Source organism: Pongo abelii, chromosome 8, assembly GCF_028885655.2.
Source record: "Pongo abelii isolate AG06213 chromosome 8, NHGRI_mPonAbe1-v2.0_pri, whole genome shotgun sequence".
NCBI classification, from domain to species: Eukaryota; Metazoa; Chordata; class Mammalia; order Primates; family Hominidae; genus Pongo; species Pongo abelii.
The window spans coordinates 14,903,847-14,921,036 of NC_071993.2; the positions used below are offsets into that span (position 1 = coordinate 14,903,847).

Here is a 17,190-nt window from a genome sequence, read left to right on the forward strand (position 1 = left end):
TGCAACCTCCACCTCCCAGATTCAAGTGATTCTCCCACCTTCCTCCCAAGTAGCTGGGAGCACAGATGTGCTCCACCACACCTGGCTAATTTTTGTATTTTTAGTAGAGAGGGGGTTTCACCATGTTGGCCAGGCTGGTCTTGAACTCCTGGCCTCAAGTGATCCGCCCACCTCAGTTTCCCAACGTGCTGAGATTACAGGCATCCGCCACCGCACTGGGCTGATCGCTCATTTTTTAACACATTGAGTTTGAGATAGCTGTGAGGCCACCTAAAGACTTCCCAGGGGTAGTTAGGTCTATCCTTGAAAAATATAAACTTGTTACAACAGTTTTGGGCTATTTTAAAATACTGTAGTGTAAACACTCTGAGTATCTCTACCCTAAGGACGGGCAGTTGCACCTGGAGTGGTTCCATGGCATCATGGAAGACCCAGGTTCTTTCTTGTCTTCTGCCGCCATCCCTAGATTGTTTTTCTTTGCAGGCTACTGCTCTCATGCTCACAAGATGGTAACAGCACCACTGGGCATCCCCTCCTCACCCAACAATGACCAAAAGCCAAATTCACACACCGTCTTCCTTATTTTCCTACTTGAAAGCAAAGTCAGTTTTGGCATCCACACGCAGATGGTTAGTTAGTGATTGGAGGACCCTAATCAGGAACCTGCACCCAGAGGCGGCTACAGCAAGTGTTTCACAGGAGGCTAGTGGAACCTAAACTGGAGGGTTTGTGAATTAGCATAAGAGACTTGGGACACCATATTTTCACTTGTGAGAAGAACGGTATTAAGAGACGTGACTGACTGGCATCTTTGCCTTTGCAAAATGAAGTATAAGAAGCCGAGGCAGGCAGATCACCTGAGGCCAGGAGTTCGAGACCAGCCTGGCCAACATGGTGAAACCCTGTCTCTACTAAGAAGTACACAAATTAGCCGGGCATGGTGGTACACACCTGTAATCCCAGCTACTGGAAAGGCTGAGGCAGGAGAATCGCTTGAACATGGGAGGCAGAGGTTGCAGTGAGCCGAGATTGTGCCACTGCACTCCAGCCTGGGAGACAGAGTAAAACTCTGTCACACACACACACACACACACACACACAAGAACGTGGCACATTCAAATAACCAAGTCCTCTACAGAAGCATCATGGATCTTGAACTTCATTTGGTCCTTTACCCCCATTTGATTGAAGACTTGATGGCTTTGCCATTCGAGTATTGTTGTATTCCTATATGTTAATTTATTCATGCAACGAGCTACTATTTAAAAGGACAGAGGCCAGGCTTGGTGGCTCATGCCTATAATCCCAGCACTTTGGGAGGCTGAGGGAGGTGGATCCCCTGAGATCAGGAGTTCAAGACCAGCCTGGCCAACATGGCAAAACCCCATCTCTACTAATAATACAAAACTTAGCTGGGTGTGCTGGCAGGCACCTGTAATCCCAGCTACTCGGGAGGCTGAGGCAGGAGAATCGCTTGAACCAGGGAGGCAGAGGTTGCAGTGAGCTGAGATGGCGCCACTGCACTCCAGCCTGGTGACAGAGTGAGAATCTGTCTCAAAATAAATACACAAATAATAAAAGGACAGATTCTGGTGACTTTGTTCAGTACACAGGATGAGGAAATAGGACTCTTTTGTGCCTGCTTGCCAGCAGATGTTTGTACTTGTGGCAGAATTCACGTAAGACATTCTCTATTGCAACGTATCACCAGGGAGCAAGCTATAGGAGGACAGACATGTAGCCCCCACGTGCCTCTAATTATTAGAGGCTACCAATATTTACTTCATGGTTTTGAATGGTGAAAATACCTCAGGCCTATTTGCAACATCACTGCACCAAGTCATTTCTCCCTATAGAGACGCAAGTCTCACGCAGCCAGGTCAGAAGGGTTCCGACAGAAACTCAGTCAAAAGGGCTGTCTTTCCTAAAGACAGCACTTCTGGAACTCTCAGAAAAGACTTGGGGATGAAAGCCATCTGGGAGATCCATCACCTCCCCAAGTACCAGGATCTAAGGCACTGGTGAACTTTTTCCATTACTGTTTCAAGTCTGTCCCCACCTAAAGCGTCCAGCTTGGTCAAAAAGGAAAATGATTTCCAGATAGAGAGGAATTATTACTGTTTAAGGGTATACACATCGCTGCCCCCATTCAAGAGCCTCCTTAGACAGGGTTCCATCTTTTATTTGACCTCTGTGTCTATGATTTTCTTGTACCACTATTCACAGTCAGGAGCGTGGTCAGGAATTCCTGGTGGCCTGCAACTTCCCATCTCTACTGCTGCCTTTCTTCCCACCTTGAGTTGGTATACCAGAAAGCAGATGGGTGAGAGTGGTTTTACAAAAGAGGTAACTTTGAATTAACTCTAGGTGTTCATATAAAGAGTTTGCACTTTTACACAATCATGCATTGTTTTATATCAAAAATTCCTTAAGTTTTAAAAGTCAGCTTCTCATTTGCAAATAGCCCTGCACTAATTATAATTAATAAGTTATGTGAGGAACATCTTACTACTCTTTCTTGCTGAGATTTGATATTTTAAGTTACAGGACTATGCAGGTAACTCATTTGCCAGGAAGTTTCTCCTTTAGGGTGGGCAATCAAATCCTGCCTATGTACTTAGGTCCCAACAGTTGCCTTAGTTGTCATTTTTCATTTAACTGAACATGAAACACACACAAACCAGCTTTTCAGAACAAGATCATAAACACCTCCCACGGCATTTTGATGTCCTTTGTGGAGGATTCCCCTTCCTCTAACTGTCTAAAATTTCCAACCTCTGGCCTTCCCTGGTGCAGAATTACAAAACCAAGTGTCAACCTCATACTGGAAAAAGTGTTAACTTGATGAGCCATATTTTCTTTGGAAAGGAGGAACTGCAAGTGGAAAACTAAAGGCAGTTCAGATCAGGTTAACCATGTCTGTGCCTGGAAAAAGAAATCTCTAATTTCCCATAATTGATATAGCACATCCATTCAACCAGCCCCTGTGATTCCTAGACCATAAGACATTTTAAAGTTTCCAACATACCCAGTGAGTGGAATCGTGAAATTATTATTTTTTAACTGACACACAACTGCAAGTTATTTCATCAAGAGACTGGAAATTTCAGCTATACACACATAGGTATTTTAGAAAAATGGGTCTTATCAATAAGTTGAAATCTCCCCAGTGACTCTTTGGGTAGGCACTCTAGGCCATTGCCGATGAACAATGTGAACCCTGAACTTGCATTTTCTACCTGTAAAAATTGAAGGCAAAGGAACAACCAGGTCATGGGCAGATTGGCAGATTTTTCTCTGACGAGCTGGAAATAAGTGCTGCTCAAAGATATGGGTCGACCTCTTCCCTTTGACTCTCTCTCCCCTGATATATCAATACCTACTTACAGAACATGCCCTATTTCTAACTGAATTGTAAATGCAATAGTAACCTCACTTGAAAATAAATGGTGCTTTAAAATTTGGTTAAATTATTCCCTCATCTTTTATGTCTTAGCTTGGAATATAAGTCGATGCCTTTCATCTCTGAATTGTCTGAAAATTTTGCACTCTTGCCACTGTCTGCAGTCTTTTATGGAGAGTTGCCAATAGCCAAATCTGCACCATGTAAATTTTCATGGTTTATGAGAGCTATTCATTTATTGCATTCTAAGAGAAGCCAAGAAGCTGCCTCTCTCTTTTCCGGTTGGGATGCAACTGAATATCCAGATTGGAAAATTCCTGACTGGGTATATCATGCACGATCATGCCACTGTGTGTAACATCTTTTGAAAGTAGAAACCTGGCATAAGAAATGATCAGGGCTGAAATGGAATGGAATGGGATTCTCAGTAGGTCATTCAAATATCTTCTGTGTTTGAGGAGGGAGGGACAGTTAGTAATTTTGCTCAGGAGAATAAAAAGCAACTAGAAAATTAATGTTTGATTGCAATAATCTATTATTTACCATACATTTTAAAATGTTGATGTCAAATAATATGTTTAACAGAGACCTTCACTAATAGGGCATTTGTTTTTGTAGCTAGGCTGAAATTCTCTCATCTTCTGTTCAGGCCCATAGGGAAAGGTAGGGAAGGTTTCATTCTAAAGAAATGCAGGAAAAATGGTTTGTACCAAAAAAATGGAAATATAGCCCAGCAGAGCTGTTTCCAGTAATGCTATTAGATAAGGGGGATGCAGAGTGCAGGTAGGATGATGGGTGATGTGTGATTACACATGAGTTTATAATAGGCTTCCAAGCAGCACTGACATCTACAGATGGTACCCCCAAGTCTTGGCTTCCAGACAACTTCAAGACATTGAAATAAAAATCAATATATTGAATATCAGTTACCTATAGAGGTGAACAAGAGTTCCGAGAGCTTTTCTGTTAATAGATATCCGAGGAGTCTCTCAAACACCCAATTTCAATTAAGATGGCTTCAGGGAAACATGTTTTGAATCTGCTTCTAACTAAGGAACTGAAACTGAATTAATGAAATGATCCTAGGTATTAGAAAAGACTGTGCCAAGAGAAGACAAAGGATGGGCATGGAGCCTAGACAAGGAGAGCAAAGGAAAGGTTATTTAGTTATTTGCAGCATGAGTTCTGCACAGCCCACAGAAGTTATGTCTGACCTGTTGACCCAAGTTTCCCATGCTGCTTAGAGTGGAAATGGATTAGATGCTTAGTAGCCTCACTGAGTTCCAATTTCCCTCTTAGATAGAACAACAGGAGGTGAGTTCAGAGAGGTACTTTGTATTGGATTTGTGGGCCACTGCAGGGATTTGATTTTTACTCTGAGGGAAATAGGGAGCCTTTGGAGAGTTTTGAGCAGAAGAGTGAGTGGGATTATCAGGAACTAATATTGTAAGAGGACTAGCAGGATCAAATGAGCTAGTACTCATTTGATGATCAATGAGTGGTACTTATAATTGCCATAGCTCAGTGATGCTATCAAAGTAGCCCCTCTTCACCAAGACTGATTCAGGAAGATATAGAAAATCTGAATAGACCTATAACTGGTATGGAGATTGGATCCATAATCAAACACTGTACAACAACAACAACAGAAAGACTTGGATCATGTGGTTTCACTGGTGAATTCTACCAAACATGTAAAGAATCTTTCTCAAACTCCTCCAAAGAACTGAATAGGAGTGAACACTTCCTAATTCATTCTATAAAACCAGCACTAACCTGATACCAAAGTTAGACAAAGACACTGCAAGAAAACTGCAGAACAATATCCCTGATATATATATATATCATATATATATCTCATATATATATCATATATATATCTCATATATATATCATATATATATCTCATATATATCATATATATATCTCTCATATATATCATATATATCTCATATATATATCATATATATATCTCATATATATCATATATATATCTCATATATATCATATATATATCTCATATATATATCATATATATCTCATATATATATCATATATATATCTCATATATATATCATATATATCTCATATATATATCATATATATCTCATATATATATCATATATATCTCATATATATATCATATATATATCTCATATATATATCATATATATATCTCATATATATATCATATATATATCTCATATATATATCATATATATCTCATATATATCATATATATCTCATATATATCATATATATCTCATATATATATCATATATATCTCATATATATATCATATATATCTCATATATATATCATATATATCTCTCATATATATATCATATATATATCTCATATATATCATATATCTCATATATATATCTCATATATATATATATATAGAGAGAGAGAGAGAGAGTGAGACAGAGAGAGACAGAAAGACAGAGAGAGAGAGAGTCTCCCTCTGTCACCCAGGCTGGAGTGCAGTGCCACAATCTTAGCTCACTGCAACCTCTGCCTCCCGGGTTCAACTGATTCTCCTGCCTCAGCCTCCTGAGTAGCTGGGATTATAGCCCCTCTACCACACCCAGCTAATTTTTGTATTTTTAGTAGAGACAGGGTTTCACCGTGCTGGCCAGGCTGGTCTCAAACTCCTGACCTCATATGATCCACCCACCTCAGCCTCCCAAAGCCCTGGGATTACAGGCATGAGCCACCGCACCTGGCCCCTGATGAGCATTAATAGAAAGATCCTCAACAAAATACTAGCAAACAGAAAACTGCAGCATATTAAAAAGATTACACCATGACTAAGTGAGTTTTGTTCCCGGAATACAATGATGGTCAACACAGAAAAATTGATCACACATTGACAGAATGAAGGAAAGAAAACACATGTGATCATCTCAATTGATGCAAAAAAAAAAAAAAATAACAGAATTCAACACCCTTTCATAGTAAAAAAAAAATACTCAAAAAGCTAGGAATAGAAGGAAATTACCTCAACACAATAAAGTTCATATAAGAAAAACCCACCACAGGACTATAAACTAGTTCAACCATTGTGGAAGTCAGTGTAGTGATTCCTCAGGGATCTAGAACTAGAAATACCATTTGACCCAGCCATTCCATTACTGGGTATATACCCAAAGGATTATAAATCATGCTGCTATAAAGACACATGCACACGTATGTTTATTGCGGCACTATTCACAATAGCAAAGACTTGGAACCAACCCAAATGTCCAACAATGATAGACTGGATTAAGAAAATGTGGCTCATATACACCATGGAATACTATGCATCCATGAAAAATGATGAGTTCATGTCCTTTGTCGGGACATGGATGAAACTGGAAACCATCATTCTCAGCAAACTATCGCAAGGACAAAAAAACAAACACCGCATGTTCTCACTCATAGGTGGGAATTGAACAATGAGAACACATGGACACAGGAAGGGGAACATCACACTCTGGGGACTGCTGTGGGGTGGGGGGAAGAGTGAGGGATAGCATTAGGAGATATACCTAATGCTAAATGATGAGTTAATGGGTGCAGCACACCAACATGGCACATGTATACGTATGTAACAAACCTGCACATTGTGCACATGTACCCTAAAACTTAAAGTATAATAATAATAAAATTAAAAAAAAAGAAAAACCCACCACTAGCCTCATATTTAATGGTGAAAGACTGAAAGCTTTTACTCTGAAATCAGGAACAAAACAAGGATGCTTACTTTGCCACTTCTATTCAACGCAGTATTGTAAGTTTCCACCAGAGCAATTAAGCAAGGAAAAGAAATAAAAGGCATCCAAATTGGAAAAGAAGAAGTAAAATTATCTGTTTGTTGATAACATGATCTTATGTGTAGAAAACAAAAAATGTACAGAACTAATAAATAAATTCAGCAAAATTGTAAGATAAAGACCCCTGCACAAAAATCAGTTGCATTTCTATACAGTAACAATGAACACTCTGAAAAGGAAATTAACAAACAATTTTATTTACAATAGCATCAAAAAGAATAAAATATTTAAGAATTAGCTTAACCTAGGAGGCAAAAGAAGTGTACATTGAAAACTTCAAAATGTTGCTGACAGAAATTAAAGAAGACATAAATATAATAAATGGAAAAATATCTTGTGTTCATGGATTAGAAAATGTAAGATGTCAATACTGCTCAAAGATATCTATATATTTAATGCAACCCCTATCAAAATCTCAATAATGTTTTTTGCAGAAACAGAAAAATTCATCCTAAAATTTATAGAGAATCTCAAGAGACCTCAAATGATCAAAACAATCTTGAAATGGGAGAACAACATTGGAAGTCTCACACTTTGAGATTTCAAAGTTCACTACAAAACTACAGTAATCAAAACAGTGTGGTACTGTCACAGACATATGAACCAATGGAACAGAATGAAAGCTCAGAAACAAACCTTCACATATATGGTCAAATGATTTCAACAAGGGTGCCAAGACCACTCAATGGGGAAAAGACAGTGTTGTTTTCAACAAATGGTGCTGAGAAATTTGGATATCTACATGCAAAAGAATGATGGTTGCACCACAATGTGAATATGCTTAATGCCACAGAATTATATACTTTAAAACAGTCACAATGGTAAAATTTATGTTGTGTGTATTTTATCACAATAAAATGAATCACTCTTCTTCCTCTAAGTCCATGCTTTCCAACAAATTTTTGGTTGTCATTTCTCTTTACTTGTGATTTTCCAACGGGGAGAATACACGGCTCAGTCAGCGCAACCCTACCCATTAGTGCTCAAAGCTTACAACTAAATGAGCATTGTGACTTATGCATCAGGCTCTTGTAAACTATCTCTAACCTCATCTTCCTGCTGTCCCTATTAGGTTTATTACCGTGGCCTTGATGCTCCAACCTTCCTGACTCTAAACCATCCTACACCTACCCATGGCTTTGCCCCTGCTAAGTGGACAGTAACTACAGATGTTGTCCCCACTGTGTGTTATTGGTTCTATTCTAACACACAGTGCTTGCCTTGAGCCCCTGTGTCCCATGTGTCACTAAAACAGGAAGAAAAAAATCAAATTGACCCTGCTGTATCCAGTAACATAGGGAGTCTCTATTCTCTCAGAGAAAGCCGACTGACAAAACTGTGTTTAGAGACAGCAGTGCTGAGGCTCAGACCCTAGAAATCAGTAATCACCAGAGCCTGTGAATCTTCAGGCCACTGCTGGGGTGCTAGGATGGCTTGGTTACCACTTCTCTGCCCAGTTGCTAAACCAACCTGTTCCAAAAATCAATGAAGTTGTCAATTCCAAGATGGGCCCTATTTCCCTTCACTTTTGTACAACTGACGTTTTGGTTTTTGTTTTTGTTTTATTTTCTTTTTTTTTAGACAGTCTCATTCTGTCACCCAGGCTGGATTGCAGTGGTGCAATCTCGGCTCACAGCCTCCCGGGTTCAAGCTATTCTTGTGCCTCAGTCTCCCGAGTAGCTGCAATTACAGGTGCCCGCCACCATGACCAGCTAATTTTTTGTATTTTTAATAGAGACGGGGTTTCACCATGTTGGCCAGGCTGGTCTTAAACTCCTGACCTCGTGATTCACCCCCCCTCAGCCTCCCAAAGTGTTGGGATTACAGGCGTGAGCCACCGCGCCTGGCCACAATTGACTTTTTATTTAAAAACCCAGAAATGATTTCCCAAACTACAATTACTATCTCTTCCTATGTGACGCTGGCTACTCCCAGTTCAAGTACAAACTAGATGGAACTTACAACTGCTATAGGAAGACATTCTCAAACTACCAAACTACTCTAAAACTTTTAGCTGCTTAGTGTGTGAACTCTCCCTTTCTCACACTGCGTACATCACTAGGAGAGAGAGGAGTGAAACAGCACCATTCAACTTGGCTGGGTGCAGTGTTAAGTTGGATTCGCAATTAGAACAGAATAAGATCAAAGCCCCTGTATTCTAGTCTCCCCTGTCTTCTTCCCAAGGCTGAGCATGGAGCCCCTTCCTGTGTTTGTATTCCATCCGGTGCTGAGCCATAAGCCCTCTCATACTGCATTGATTCTGCCTGTTTACCCAACGAAACTTCCCACTAGAACGTCAGCAACCTCAGAGATTGAGTCATAATCATCAGTGTTTCCCCAGGGCTAATGCTATCTTCACATTGAGGAAGAGCACAATAACTGCTGACTAAAAAAATAAACAGCAGGCCAGGTGCGGTGGCTCACACCTGTAATCCCAGCACTTCGGGAGGCCAAGGCGGGTGGATCATGAGGTCAGGAATTCGAGATCAGGCTGGCCAACATGGTGAAAACCCATCTCTACTGAAAATATAAAAATTAGCCAAGCATGGTGGCGGGCGCCTGTAATCCCAGCTACTTGGGGTGCTGAGGCAGGAGAATTACTTGAACACTGGAGGCAGAGGTTGCAGTGAGCCAAGATCGCACCACTGCACTCCAGTCTGGGTGACGGAGCAAGACTCTGTCTCAAAAAAATAAAAATAAAAATAAAATAAAATAAACAGCAGTACTACTAAATTTCGTTGAGTCTACAATTCCACCAATGATATGACACTTCAACTACAAGACCACTAAGAAGGGGAAAAGTTATCATTAAGAGGTACTAACAATTATAAGACACATTCCCATTTTAGGGTTGTTATCACTTTGGTTTCAGGTCTGGAACAGAAAAGAGATGAATACAAAAAGGTTGAAGACTCATCAACAGAATTTCTTCAATACAGACATGTGCGCTGATCATTATACCAAACAAAAATGTTTCATATTTGCTTAGTTTGTTTAGCTTCATTACCTCAAGCTTTCTCTCTTGAACCAGATATTGTTTCCAATATAAATGAGCCACCCTCCTGTCTGAACGTCAGGTAACTAAAGATAGAGAAAGGGGCTTGTCCCCATTTCTTACCTATGGTTATGTCTGAGGCTGAACTAAAAAAAAAAAAGATTATCTGTGGCCTCCATCGAGGCAGCTTAAATAATGGGATCAGTGCATCCAAAAGGGAAACATTTTTCTGCCAGGCAAGATTGTAATAAAAGCATCTCATTCATCATCTGCTAAGGGAAAACATGCCATTGCAAGGTTACTTGGTAATGAAAAATCTGGGCAATTCTAAGCCACTTTTAATCAGAAGATCTCAAAGCAATCCCCCACACTGCCAGCAGCAAAGCTTTGTCACTAGCAGGATGCAAAATGGACATCTTCTGTGGTGTTATACACCATGAAGCTGTGGTAGAAAAGGGTAAAGCAAATGAATAAAAACAAATAATAATAATTATTGAATATCATTAAGAGGAGTTGGTTACTGGATACAAAAGTACAGTTAGAAGGAACAAATTCGAGTATTTGATAGTACAGTGGAGAAGTTATAGTTAACAATAATTTATTGTGTATTTCAAAATAGCTAGAAGACAGGAATTGTAATGTTCTCAACACAAGGAAAAGGCAAGTGTTTAAGGCGGTAGATATCCCAGTTACCCTGATTTGATTACACATTTACACATGTATCAAAATATCACATGTACCCCAAAAAATATACAACTGTGATATATCAATTAAAATAACAACAAATAAAAATAAATTAAAAACAAATAATAATTATATCGACATCTACATATAAATATATGGAATTAATTTGTTTATTTTTGTAGAGATGAACCTTTGTTATGCTGCCCAGGCTGGTCTCAAACTTCTGGTCTCAAGTGATCCTCCCGCCTTGGCTTTCCAAAGCCCTGAGTGACAGGCATGAGCCACTATGCCCAGCCAATATGTATGATATTTAAATGTGATTGCATATCAAGTGATATCACGTATGAATATTTGATCCTAAATCCTCAAACACTACACAATTAATTAGTAGTAGAAGCACATTATAATTCAGAAGATGGACTTTGGAGTCAAACAGAACTGGCTTCCAGTCCTGTCTCTGCCACATCCTCTCTCTGTGGCCTTGGGCAAATGTCTTACCCTCTTTAAGCATCCATGCCCTCCTCTGTAAAATGGGCACCATAAGAATATGCACTGGCCAGGTGTGGTGGCTCACTCCTGTAATCCCAGCACTTTGGGAGGCTGGGCAGGGGAAGTCATGAGGACAGGAGATCGAGACCATCCTGGCTAACACGGTGAAATCCCATCTCTACTGAAAATACAAAAAATTAGCTGGGCATGGTGGCAGGCACCTGTAGTCCCAGCTACTCGGGGGGCTGAGGCAGGAGAATTGCTTGAACCTGGGAGGCAGAGGCTACAGTGAGCCAAGATCGTGCCACTGCACTCCAGCCTGGGAGACACAGCAAGACTCCATCTCAAAAAACAAAGAATATGCACTTCACTGTCACCAGGGTTGGCTGAGATACTCTGTGTAAAGCACTTAGAATAATGGCTAGTGAACTGCAAGTGCTCTGCACGGCTTAGCTCTCGGTGTCTGAACTAGGATAGATGCCCATATACCCACAGCAGGCCCTCTTCCTGCACCTCCTCACACTTGATTTCGGTGTTTGCATGGCATCACTATTCCCCTCCCTGCCTCGTTTGGACCCCACAGTCAACTGCTGTGTGTCCTGCCTCAGGGAGCCTCTCCCACTTTATCTCCCTGTTGTTCCTGTCTAGATTGTTACAATGTCCTCTCTGCTCCGGCCTTCCCAACTATAATCCATCCTACACTGTGGACTACCCATGGCTTTGCTCCTGCCAAGTGGACACTAAACATGGATGTGGCCCCATTTTGTGTTATTGGTTCTATTTGAATTCACGTGCTTGCCTTGAGTCCCTGAGTCCCATGTGCAACTAAAACAGAAAGATAAAATCAAAGTAATCCTTTGTTCTTGCGGCTGTCTTCAGCAATATAAGGTGGGTCTGCATTGCTCAACAGAAAGTCTTCCGGTTCATTAAATCTGTACATCATTGGTACCACAAATATCCAACAAATATCAACTTGGCCATGAATTCTAATCAGCTACCTATAATACTACCAAAAATATCTTAAGCTCGATGTGGCTATACACTGAAAATTTTGGTTTTGGTTGGTTGGTTTTGAGTTTTGGTTTAGGGGTGCTAGAAAAAATATTGTAGTTTTTGCTGTGACAGAGAATATGGTAAAACTCTCTGTCCAATTTCAGAAGGCAGACGACAGGCCCAAGCTTCAGTCATTTCATATAAACCTGCAGGGTGTCAAATGAAACTATTTTTTAAATGATGTTTTAAACCTGTCTTTGCTGGTTGGCTGTCTTCTTGCTAAGGAGGCTTCTTTTTTTTTTTTTTTTTTTTTTTTTTTTTTTTTACTTTAACAGTTATATATTTATTTCTTTTTTTTTCTTTTATTATTATTATTATTATTATTATTATTATTATTATTATACTTTAGGTTTTATGGTACATGTGCCCAATGTGCACTGGTATATATAAGGAGGCTTCTTAGATTCCGTTAAGCAAGTCAGACCACAAAATAATTTGTTAAACGGATGTAGAAAAATGATTTAAAACATCAGAATACTTTAATGATGGATCCCCAAAGACTTCTCAGTTTTTTAAGTCTGGTCCTAATCTACTTGGCTAGGAAATGACCAAAAATGGTCACGAGATATCTTGGGAGTGTACCTTTTAGAAAACCTTTCCTCTACACTGCATCTGCAAACTGGGATTACCGGGAACTTTGAAATAATTGTGCAGCTCCATCTAATCAGAATACTCACAATTAAAATTCACTGATGCCAAAAATGGAAAGAAAATAAGTAAATAACTCTTAAGAGCAGTGGCGCCATTTTTTTTTAAATAGCTTCCTCCTCCTGCCTTCAACTCTCAGAACATTATCACAAAAACATCCATATTATGAATAGTTTTATAGGTCAGTTCCCTTCCGTACCACTAGGCGTACACTGATGATCATTTCCAAATTTTCCCAGACTGCTTTGATACCATGCGATTCATTTTAAGTAGAGGCAGTTTTGTGAATTCCCTAGCCAAACTTTTTAGATTGTGGATTTTCATATAAATAAATTGACAGACCGGTGGGGGTGTAAACTATCTTACCCCTAATCTGTTATTGAGTGAGCCATTGTTGGCTCCAAGGCACCCTAGCCCGTTAATTCAAGGTTAACTTCGGTCATTGCCACGGCTCCAGTGCTTATTATCATTGCCTCATCCACATCTTTTCAGAACACTCTGAGAATCTACACGGCTTTAACACACTTCTTCACACTAGTGAGAACACCCGCAATGCCTTATTCACTAAGAAGACTAAATGAGTTTGTTTGCTGAAGCATTCGCCACATGATCCCAACGCTCCTCCAGCTCCATCCCGTCTATAATCGCAGAGCGAACACTCACTCACCTTGGGCGTGTCAATAATTGATGGTCTGGGGATGGAAGCCTGAAACACCACTGCTTCACAGTCCGCCCCATCATCCAGGGACCCGGGCACATCTTCAGGCGTCTCCGCGGGCTGAGCCGCAGTGCGGTGACTTGAATTCCGATTCCCACTGCCATTTCTCTCTGCATGGGTGCCCGAATCTTGCCTTTTCTCTGGAGCTCCTTCTGCGCTTGGGTGTCTTGGCTGTCTGCCTGCTTTGGCCACAGGCTGCACACGGACGGTGGAATGAGTATCAGCCACGCCGGACTGATTGAAGGAAGCACTCTCCCTCGTATTCCCAAAACAAGCGAGCAGAGCTGAGCACGGAAACGGATACATGCTTCTAGAGGGAGACTTCCTTCTTTTGGTGAGTCTTGCTTTCCACGTGGACATGACTTGCAGTGAATCATTGCGAAGTTCAAATGGAGCAAGGAAATTTTCCAGGGGTCCACATCACCTCCACTTTGCTTATAGGAACTCTTTCCAATTGCCCGAAGAGAAGAACTTGCTAGTGGTTGCCCCTAAATAGAAGTTGGGATGGCAAGGCCACCTTCCCTGAGAGTCACTTAGCCGCTGGGGCCCCTTTGAAAGTGTCCATCCTGGGCAATTTCGCGCTCTTCCTTCTGTGATGCTGTCAGTTGCTAAAGAATGCTGTTGGGGAGGCATGTGAGTGGCTCCGATTACAGTTCCTAGGCAGGGCAGACGCTTCAGGGTAGGGTAGTGCCAAGTCAATAGACAATTGCTTCAGGTTACCTAGGAGGCATAAAGATAATGTAGCCTGATAGCATCTGCCATAATAGCGTCAGCCTGCGTATCAATAACATCATAACAGCAGCAAAACCTTCTTTGGTTACCCCCCTTCAAATATTTATTTCCCTAACAAAACAAAAACGACCCAGCTGTCCATCACAAATGAAGACCCCTAGAAGGGCCACGACCCTAGCAGCTGTTTCATTATTAAAATAGGAGGTAGACTCAATCTTTCGCCTGGAGAGATCCATGTTTGTGGTGTGATGTGTTTTCTGAAACTTTCTGGACTTTTCGGGATCTTTCCAGAATCTTCCCGGAATCTTCCCCCCACCCTCAAAACAAGTTTCCTGGTTTCAGGATCCACATTGCCTTTACTGATAACTATAAATAGGTCTTTGGTAATTTGTGTTTTTTTGTTTGTTTGTTTGTTTTACTAGTTAGGCTAAGTTCTTGATTAGTTTTCAACAATACCAAAAAGAAAAAAAGAGAGCCCCACGTTAACAATTATCCTTATGTATTATGTTGTTGTGTGTGGAGGTATTATGTACATGTGAAGTAGTCTACCTATACGGTATGTAGCACCTACTTTCAGAAAGTAACTCCTTTTTGAACATAGATCTTCTGTTTCTCAACACATTAATATGTGAATGGTGAAAAATAATAAATTATAAACATATTCTAAGACAATTCAGAATCAAGATTTTTCCTTAGCCAACTGTCTGCTAGGAATGTTATAGAAATGTAATACTGTAATGCTTTTACCATTAATAGTGATTTTAGGGTCAAGATTTCTGGGCATGTTACCCACTCTTAATTAATTTGTTTGCTCTCTCTTTTAATTTAATGTCAAGATGTGCTCTTCGGCCCAGACAGGTGGTAGTTATTATATTATGGCACTGATTCCCATTTTACAGAGGCAGAAACCAATTCTTTGAAATTTCATGTGACTAAGGACAGTTTATGCCACTAAGAAGGGCTTGTTGGGTGCCCAAGATCCCTGTTCTCCTATCTGTCCTCTCAGTCTCATTCTATCTAACAATCATTTTATAGATGTAATGGCCATACGGGAAATATTGTTCTAAATGGACAGTCATATTCATAATACAAAAAGGCAGATATGGCTGAAGAAAGAGTGGATATGGCATCAAATGCACATTTTATTTTAGTCTCTACTGAAAGTTAGAATATAGAAAGCTGCCATTTATTTAGAGGTTACCGTGTGGCAGGCCCCGTGCTAGCCAAACTGTTTCTGGCTTCCCAGGGTTGTGAGCTCATTCTTTTTTCATTGTGTCCCAAGTGCAAGCAGTCCAAATCCCCCACCCATAAGAAATCAGGGGGTTCAGGCTTCTACCAGGGTCCCTCCCCCCAGGATTCCTGGGGACCCCTCGGAACTGCACTTTGTCTCCCATTTGACTTGGTTGCTATAGTCCGCTCGGGTCGGGTCGTGCCACGCTGTGCCCCTCCAAGCACACGTAGAGTAAATCAGGGCTGTGATGGTGCATAAGACATTTTTGAAGGCTTGGAGGTAACAGGTAGGGATTTAAGAAAAGAAAAATCCACTCTTCCACCTAGTTTCATTCACTCCTTCATTTATTCCTTCAATTATGTGCCGAGCCCCTTTTGGAACGGAGAGTCAGCAGTTCACAGTGCAGCTTGCGAGGGGCCACATTCAGGAGACCGCTGAGTAAGAAAGCTCAGAGCCACTTTCTAGGTGTGCGGAGGCCCTGGGCTTGCATCCCTGCTCTGAGGACCACCTCTCCTCCCTCAGTGGGTGTGCTCAGAGGCACACATGAACTCATCGGAGTTCCAGCACTGGCCCACTAAGAACAGTAGACTTTCTGATTAGTGTGTTGCTAAGTCTGACCTAGAATAACACTCAGTAACAGGCCATGGTTACTGAGTGTTTGGTATCAGACATGAATCTCAGCAAATTAACTCATTTAATCCTCACAACCTTGAAGAAAGGTGATATTATTATTCCCATTTTTACTCATTAGAAAACCAAGACACAGAAACTTAAGTAACTTGCCCAAGGTCACAGCACTGCTTAAGGAAATGAGAAAAGGTGATGAGTCCAGCAACCTGGCCCCAGAGCTCATACTTCTCTCAGTATGCAGTCCTGCTTTCCAAATACACACACGCACGTGCACACACACAGACACACACGCCAAAGAGGAAACTTCCAATGACCTTCATCCAACACTCTACCTCTAAGAATTTATTCTGTAATGACGATCATTAAAAAGTCAGGAAACAACAGATGCTGGAGAGGATGTGGAGAAATAGGAACAATTTTACACTGTTGGTGGGAGTGTAAATTAGTTCAACCATTGTGAAAGACAGTTTGGCAATTCTTCAAGGATCTAGAACTAGAAATACCATTTGACCCAGCAATCCCATTACTGGGTATATACCCAAAGGATTATAAATCATGCTACTATAAAGACACATGCACACGTATGTTTATTGTGGCACTATTCACAATAGCAAAGACTTGGAACCAACCAACCACCAATAATAGACTGGATAAAGAAAATGTGGCACATATACACCATGGAATACTATGCAGCCATAAAAAAGGATGAGTTCATGTCCTTTACAGGGACATGGATGAAGCTGGAAACTATCATTCTCAGCAAAATATCACAAGGACAGAAAACCAAAC

At 40.7% G+C, this 17,190-nt stretch overlaps 1 protein-coding gene across 1 annotated transcript in view; it reads right to left on the reverse strand.

Annotated features, from left to right (window-relative positions):
• FAM107B (family with sequence similarity 107 member B) overlaps positions 1 to 14,516 on the reverse strand; it is a 258,097-nt gene extending 243,581 nt beyond the window's left edge. The window contains exon 1 of the mRNA XM_002820540.4: positions 13,758 to 14,516. Coding sequence (XP_002820586.1) covers positions 13,758 to 14,168 — 411 coding nt within the window. The 5' untranslated portion in view covers positions 14,169 to 14,516. The remainder of the gene's footprint in view (positions 1 to 13,757) is intronic.
• Positions 14,517 to 17,190: the final 2,674 nt, after the last annotated feature.